This window comes from Pygocentrus nattereri, chromosome 27 (genome assembly GCF_015220715.1).
Source record: "Pygocentrus nattereri isolate fPygNat1 chromosome 27, fPygNat1.pri, whole genome shotgun sequence".
Classification (NCBI taxonomy): Eukaryota; Metazoa; Chordata; class Actinopteri; order Characiformes; family Serrasalmidae; genus Pygocentrus; species Pygocentrus nattereri.
Genome location: NC_051237.1, coordinates 27,797,381 through 27,805,795, shown reverse-complemented (window position 1 = coordinate 27,805,795; position 8,415 = coordinate 27,797,381). Strand labels below are relative to the sequence as shown.

General features: G+C 40.4%; 1 protein-coding gene across 2 annotated transcripts in view; it reads left to right on the top strand.

Annotated features, from left to right (window-relative positions):
* Nucleotides 1-1,621, top strand: part of tac1 (tachykinin precursor 1) — a 7,427-nt gene extending 5,806 nt beyond the window's left edge. For both annotated transcript variants that reach the window (XM_017723333.2, XM_017723332.2), the window contains exons 4-5: nt 847-903; nt 1,027-1,621. In XM_017723333.2, the coding sequence (XP_017578822.1) occupies nt 847-903; nt 1,027-1,073 (104 nt within the window). In that variant the 3' untranslated portion in view covers nt 1,074-1,621. The remainder of the gene's footprint in view (nt 1-846; nt 904-1,026) is intronic.
* The last annotated feature ends 6,794 nt before the right edge of the window (nt 1,622-8,415 follow it).

Sequence of the window (8,415 nt, the reverse complement as noted above, 5' to 3'; positions counted from 1 at the left end):
GAGAGAGAGAGAGAGAGAGAGAGACAGAGAGAGACAGACAGAGAGAGAGAGAGATAGACAGAGAGACAGACAGAGAGAGAGAGAGAGACAGAGAGAGAGAGAGAGACAGACAGAGAGAGAGAGAGAGACAGAGAGAGAGAAAGAGAGACAGAGAGATAGAGAGAGAGAGATAGAGAGACAGACAGAGACAGAGAGAGAGAGAGAGAGAGAGAGAGACAGAGAGACAGACAGAGAGACAGAGAGAGAGAGAGAGAGACAGAGAGAGAGAGAGAGAGAGAGAGAGAGAGAGAGAGAGACAGACAGAGAGAGAGATAGACAGAGAGAGAGAGAGAGAGAGAGAGAGAGAGAGAGACAGACAGAGAGAGAGAGAGACAGAGAGAGAGAGAGAGAGAGAGAGACAGAGAGAGAGAGAGAGAGACAGAGAGAGAGAGACAGAGAGAGAGAGACAGTTATATACATCAAAGTGTTTACTAAACCTCAAATACATGGGACCCTTCTATACAGTAAAATGAATAGTCTACCCCACCTACAACGATGGAGAGAGAAGCTTTCTGCTCTCCGTTTATACTGTTGATTAAACTCCACTGGGTAGACAGAGAACAGCTCAGGCGGCGGCGTTAAAGCTCACATTTCCTCCTTTGGCCGTATTGTTTCATCAAGGACGCCGAGTTCTTCCGCTTGAGTGCTTCATTCGAGTTCACTGTAATGGCTTCTTCAGAACAATTTACTGTCTTTCACATCTGATGAGCTGACTTTTCTTTCTGAACTAAGAGACCTAAATGCAATGTGGAATTCACAGCTTAACAAACAGCTGACAAAGTGCTTCCGCTCTTCTTTTCCTCCCAGGGCATAAAATTAACTCTTTTGTGGGTTTAATGGGGAAAAGAAGCCAGGAGGAACCAGGTAAGCATGAAAGAAAACCAGATCAAGCCCAAATTCTTTGTTTATGGTAGAAAAAAACACCCATTTTGTCCACTTACTAGTGGGAAAATTATGTTTATAACACTTATTTGTCTTCATTTTCAGAATCGTATGAATGGGCCACGCTACAGAACTACGAGGCAAGGCGTTAACACACACAGCAACCTCCATCGTGTCCGCTTCTGATACTCTTCATGCTCAACCGAGTGAAGAAATCTCATCTCATGCCTTTTTTATTAAAAAAAACACACTTATTTAGGTTGTTTCCGTTCTAAAGTCCAGTAAAAACGCTCTGTTTTCACCTCGTGGTGGTGTAGCAGTACCTGTGCCAATTTAAGTTTGTAGTAAGAAGGGAACAGACATTTTTACACTGTCCAACTGTGATCAAACATGCTACTTAATGTTAAAGTCTTATACGACAACTGGACTATTAAAGCGGAGCTCTACTGTGGGGTTTATGAGAAACTTGCACTGCCAATCTCTCTGCATAGTGCCTCATGTTCGAAATCACGACTGATTGTTCTGTAAATACACTTTCATATAGCCAGATATGGGCATGTTCACAACCTGACACCCTTAACATCTCCTGTCAGTACAATAATCAATGTGACTGTGGCTTAAATATTAAAATTATTTTCCTTATTGGTGAAATTTTTGATTCTATATTTTATTATTGATCCAATAAACATGATCTAACCTGTGCTTTAGTCATGGACTGATTATACGCTCTCAAAACACGATAACAGAACAGACAAACAACAAAACGACCCAAAACGTTATTAAAAGGCTGTTCATTAAAGTGGAACTCCATCATTTTCGATTCAAAATCTCAGCACAGTTCAGCGGTTTAAGATGTAATTCATTGTTTAAGACGTAAACAATGTGATTCAGAGTGGTTTGGTTTGAAAAGCTCTGTTCTAGAGAGGCCTACCTAGTCAGCTGTGGTGGAACCAGATGTCTGAAGCATTTAGTGCCTCTAAAAAGCTCCCCCACGGGATGTTATTGGCCAGATGACAAACATTTGGCCAGGTTTTTAAGTAAATGCTAAACAGCTCCCAAAGAAAAGAGATTTTTTTGAGATCTACCACTCAACAGAACGTTCGCTGGTCATTTTGATAGTAAATACAATAAATTATGACGTTTGTAGATCTCACACCATCTGTTTCTACCACCACTGTAAAGAAATCAGAGTCGCTGAGTTTCTCTAGGGTGAACCATTTCACATTAAACCACTCTGACTGACTTGGTTTACCACAGAGTTAACCAGGTATTTTATAAAATAGGCGGATTCCCCTTTAACACGTTGTTTTTGAGAGTGTATAAATTGTTGACCTGGGTATATGAGTCAAAACAATTCATTTGCCTTCTTTTGTCGTGTAAATTTAGATTTTATTATTAAAAATGTGATGTATATTCCACACATTAGGGCTTCTGTTCACATATACAACATGCCCCCTAGTGGTATGAGGCAGAATAGCCACAAAAAAGCACACAGTGGATTACAAAGACACAGTATTACACATTAATCTTCTAATAAATAGGCATTCAAGTGAGAAAAATACTTCATTCTCAAGGACAAATCCTGACCTCATAAGTACTTCGTATCTTAGAAATATGTATAACAAGTAGGGAATAAAGTAGCCAAGCACAGCAATGATACTTTATCTCTTGAATATTTCTGGCTTAGTGATGACACAGCTGAATCTCAAGCTGAACTGGCCATCAAGCTCAGCTGAAGCTCAACTGACCACATGAAGCCATTACTGCATCAGTAAGCCTCCCATAGTGTTTACAGAATCCAAAACAGATCCTATAGCCCAGCTTTCCTGACGGTATTTTTATGGTTACTGGTCCATCACTGTTAAAGGACCCATGTCATGGAAAAATGACACAGCTTCCACGATTTAAAATAAAAAAAAAATTACATATTGATTTGTCAAACCACAGGACACTTTTCAACTTTGTCTGAGTCCAAGTTAAATGAGCTTGGGCCCAGAGAAGGCGGCAGCATTTCAGGATCCTGTTTATATCTGGTTTCTTCTTTGCATGGTACAGTTTTAACCTGCATTTGTGGATGCAGTGATGAACTGTGTTCACAGGCAAGGGTTTTAGGAAGAATCGTAACTGTTTTTTAAACAGCGCCACCTGGGGGCCCAAAGCTCACAGCCAGCCAATATCGGTTTGTAGTCTTATCCCTTGCATGCAGAGATTTCTCTGGATTCTCTTTATCTTTTAATGCTATTGTGTACATTAAAAATGCTATTGTTCATCAGAAAGTGTTTCACAGACTGGTGACCCGCTTTCCATCTTTACTACTGAAAGACTCCGCCTCTCTGAGATGCTCTTTTTAAATCCGAATCATGTGACGTGACTGTCCTGTTGCTAATTAACTTAATTAGTTGTGAGATGTTCCACCGTATTTTTGAAATGTGTTACTGGAATCACATTGATAATGGGCCCATACTTGTCCACATACTAGACAATTTCTCAATTCCAACTATTTGCAATTAAATTTAGGATTTAAAAGTTTTGTTTACCTTTTGCTCAGCATTGCAACTTTTTTGGTAATGGAGTTGTAAACAGTGTCAATGGTCTGACACAATTCTTTCACTCCCCCGTCCATATGTGCAAACTAAGCTACAAAAACCAATACATTTATGCTTTTACATATATCCCCCTACCCAGCCTGCAGCCCATTCACATTGACATTGACGTTATGACATTATTCTGTATGAAAACAGGACAGCCAATCAGATCAGAGCTCATTTACATATCAGTTTTAAAGGAAGAGCAGCCTGTTTAAATGTTAAGAAATAAGGAAAGGCTGGAAAAATGGTCGTGTAAAAATGAATTGTGCCTGTTTTTGGTTTAAAAACCACACAAATGTTTTAAGTGGGGAAAATATGAAAAGCAAGAAAGACGTCATTGGACCCCTTTAAAAGTGAGAGGTTATGGGTTTGGCTGTGCAGTTCAGTCTGGTGGAAAACAAGAAGACACAAAATTATGGAATACGTTTATTAGGTAGAAGACTTTAAAAGGGCTCCTCCCACTCACACATCTCATTTACTCAAGATCCTCTGGAGAACCAAAGGTGGTTCTTATGCGGTTTCACTCCAAAGAACCCTTTCTTAGACACTTTTGTCTTGTGGATGAAGAGGGTTCAGAAAAAAACAGCTGCTTTCTCAAAACTGGAAATTGTTCACGTCCAGGAACAGAGAGCGAGGAAGAAAGTGAAACGATGTTCTATCCTCCGTTTCTTTTTATTGATTTATATATTTATTTGGCTTTTTCTGGCCGTGAGAAACATCAGTGATCAGTGAACCTGCATTTCAGGCCAGAGGAATGTGAATCAACTGAACCTCTAACTTCAAGGTAAATACTTTCTGAGACCCTGAAGTGACTCACAAAGAACGTCTTCGCTCCACTGTCAGCTGGGGATGAAGAGGAGTTCACTTCAGACGTTACAAAACTGCTGCCTGATGCATCTTCCGTAAAAAAAAATAAAATAAAGGAAAAGGAAAATGTACTGGCAGTTTCATTACCTGGAAAATTTCTGTTATTTTACAAAACTGCATATTTTCCATGAATTTACTGTTAAGTTCTGTTTAAAAAGAGAACGTCACATAGGTTGGGTGTTCTGTTAAAAAACAGAACCTTTGTATTAATTTAAGAAAATTTCCATTATTTTACAATCAATCCGTATTTTGGAAAAAAAATATTTTCCATAAATTTACTGCTAAAGTCTGTTTAAAAACAGAACACCACAGAACATGGAAAATTCTGTAAATTAAATTAAAGTATTTTACAATTGTAATTTAGGAAAATCAATACACACACACACACACACACACACACACACACACACACACACATATATATATATATATATATATATATATATATATATATACATATATAAAACGTATAAAAAATATGTATATATTTATTTATCTTTTTATGAGACGACACTATAGAAATGAAACTCTGATATAAGTTAAAGTGGTCAGTGTGCAGCTTGTATAGCAGAGCAGATTTACTGTCCTCTGAAAAGAACAACACACAGACATTAATGTCTAAATAGCTAAACATGACGGGTGAATCAGCTGAAGAGGAGTTCACCTCATCGCTTCAGAGAAGAAGAGAGTCAGCGAGTTAGCTAGCCCACTGGACTGGACACCAGGTCAGACAGAACCGCCTTACAGAAGTGACTGAACTGCAGAAAAACTTAATTTTAAAAGCTATTATAGTCCTTTACGTTTGATGAGACTCCAATTAACTCCTTAATCACACCCTAAGATTTAACCATCTTAATTATGGCACTTTTCTGCAATTATTAGCGCTTCTGTTATTATATACACTCACCGGCCACTTTATTAGGTACAGTTCAGTTGCTTGTTAACACAAACAGCTGATCAGCCAATCACACGGCTGCAGCTCACTGCATTTAGGCGTGTAGAGGTGGTCAAGACGACCTGCTGAAGTGCAGACCGAGCATCAGAACGGGGAAGAAAGGGGCTTTAAGGGGCTTTGAACGTGGCGTGGTTGTTGGTGCCAGACGGGCTGGTCTGAGTATTTCAGAAACTGCTGATCTGCTGGGATTTTCACGCTCAACCATCTCTAGGGTTCACAGAGAACGGTCCGAGAAAGAGGAAACATCCAGTGAGCGGTCAGTTGTGTGGACAAAAATGCCTTGTTGATGTGAGAGGTCAGAGGAGAACGGGCAGACTGGTTCCAGATGATAGAAAGACAACAGGAACTCAAATAACCAACCAGAATCTCTGAGGAACGTTTCCAACACCTTGATGAAAGTCTGATCACGAAGAATTAAGGCAGTTCTGAAGGTAAAAGGGGGTTCAGCCTTTTACTAGTAGCTAATAAAGTGGCCAGTGAGTGTATAAAATGTGCCATCACTACAGAAAACAAACAATGTAGAATAGTCCTGCATAACTTCTGTGCAGCATCTACATATTTGCTGACGCCAATATATTGGAAATATATAATAAAATATAAAATGTGCTATAACTTTTGCACAGACCACATTATGTTTATGTTTAGTTCAGCCAATAAACAGTAATTGTGCATTAAAACATGCAAAAAGATGTGTTAACTTATTTTCACTTATTTTCACAGTCATTTAACCAGGGTGCACAACTTTTACATAAGGCTGTACTTTGATAAAGCCTCAAACAGCGACTCTTAGAGCAAGGCCTTAAGTTTGGGCCATAAATATCAAAAATCCCTTGAAAATAATGTTTAATTGGCTTGCTCCCCTACAGGATTTCCAATGGTATGTTAGCACTAAGCTAATGCTGGTGGACAAACATTTCTGGGCCTTTCTACAGACGTTAAAAGCTTGTAAAATACGCCACGCTTTGTTTAAAGCTTGTGAAAAACATTAACAGTCATCTGAGCTTGTATGTATCAGTTTTACAGAGACTCTCAGTAAAGAGTTCTGGCACAGCGCTGCTGCCACTGTTCTCCACTCCTAACAACCACCCAAACCTACTTAGACTACATCTGTTCACAGCAACATATCTAGAACTCCCAGAAGGCCTAGAGTGATGTTATTTCCTCACTAAATTGGTTCCACCTATTGAGAATGAAACCTTGAGCGATTGATTCTTCTGTCAGTTCCTAATTATGTTGGTAGTTAATCGAATGTGTAAGGCTTTCAGTTCAGCTCCTGAAGTCCTACCAACAGGAGAGCTCGCTAGGCTGTATCTCCCTAATTTACCATAAGGGGAGAATCCTGATTGGATGATTTTTTGTTGGGCAATTTAAAAATGTAACCCTTTTGTTTCCAGGCAAATGTATGAAGCAAATATATTACCATAGTGCTTACATATATGATGATTACACACACACACACACACACACACACACACACACACACACACGTATGTCTCTGCACTCACGGCTCTTTAAATGATCCAGTGTTGTGCAACCAACATCGAACACTCTGTGCTCTGAGTTTATGACGGGTTAACTCTGATTGAAGCGGAGGACGCAGAACGCTCAGGGGTACCAATGCTAAGAGGGGGTCAGAGTTTCTGACTGCTCCCTTCACTCGACGAGGAACCACCTTCCTGTAACAGTCAGGAACTCTATGACCCCCTCTTAGAACTGGATTGTGATTGGTTCCTAGGAGCCTCACGGTTGTAAAAATATGCAGCTTTGAAATCGGATGAGTCCTTTGGAGTCACCCTGTGTGTAATTTCTTGGGAGTGACCAGGCTGGACAAGATTAGAAATGAGCAGATCAGAGGGACAGTGAAGGTGGAGCAGTTTGGAGATAAAGCCAGAGAGGCCAGGTTGAGATGGTTTGGACATGTGTTGAGGAGGAATAGGGGATATATTGGGCAAAGGATGTTGGAGATGGAGCTGCCGGGTAGAAGGAGAAGAGGTAGACCTCAGAGAAGGTTTATGGATGTAGTGAAGGTGGACATGGAGATGGTTGGTGTGAAAGTAGAGGAGGCAGTGGATAGGGCAAGATGGAGGCAGATGATCCGCTGTGGTGACCCCTAAAGGGAGCAGCCAAAAGAAGAAGAAGAAGAAGAAGAAGAAGAAGAAGAAGATATGCCTGGAGACAAAGGCAACAAACTGTTGAGCCACCACTTTCTAAACGCAGCAATGGTGCCGTCTAATGGCTAAAAAGGGCCAAACATACATTTTGACTAGTACTGCCAGTTGAATGTTGAGCAGGATAGCTGAAGAGACTGCCTGGTGCAGAAAAAATACAGTTCACAAACCTCCCCATTCAAGAATTACTGTCATATTAACTTTAAAAAATCATAATGTAATTTGCTTATTTGCTATTATTGCCTCAATGACATTTCACACCCACCTACAGCTTCTCTAGAATCCTTGTTTTAGGTTTTAGGATAAATATCATGTTGCAGACTGTGAAGCATCTTTTTCAATGAGCTGCATTCTGAATAAGAGGGAAATTAATAGACGTCAGTTTTGTCTGTGCAGTGTTGATAGAAGATAACTGGTGGGTTAGGTTGTGAAGACACACCCTTTCTCTGAGTCATGGGTGTGCATTTGTGAGCACCTGTGTGTGGGGCCTAATAAACATTTTAGGGGTGCAGTTACCACAGACATTCGCCCCCCTGACCCCCACGTAGTTGCATCACGGGGTACTGGGCGCAGGGAGTTGTACGGCTAAATAGCCCCCAGAAACTTTTTCAGATATACGAAGACTCGTGTGGGTTCTCTGGTGGTTCTGGATGGTAAATAAAGTGTCTGTATCTGTGTTGTAGTCATGGCGACCGCTGGTTCCCATCACCACCACTGTAAAGACGTCTGAACCGTTTCACCCCAAACCTCTCAGACTCACTCCGTTTATCTCGGTGACTGAATTATGCAGCGACTGAGATTGGCCGGTTTAACATTCAACACAAAGACGCAAGTCGAGCACAAACAGGCCTTTATTCTGGAGCATAAATTGTTATGACCTCAAAATCCACTGCACATCTTACAACATCACCAAAAG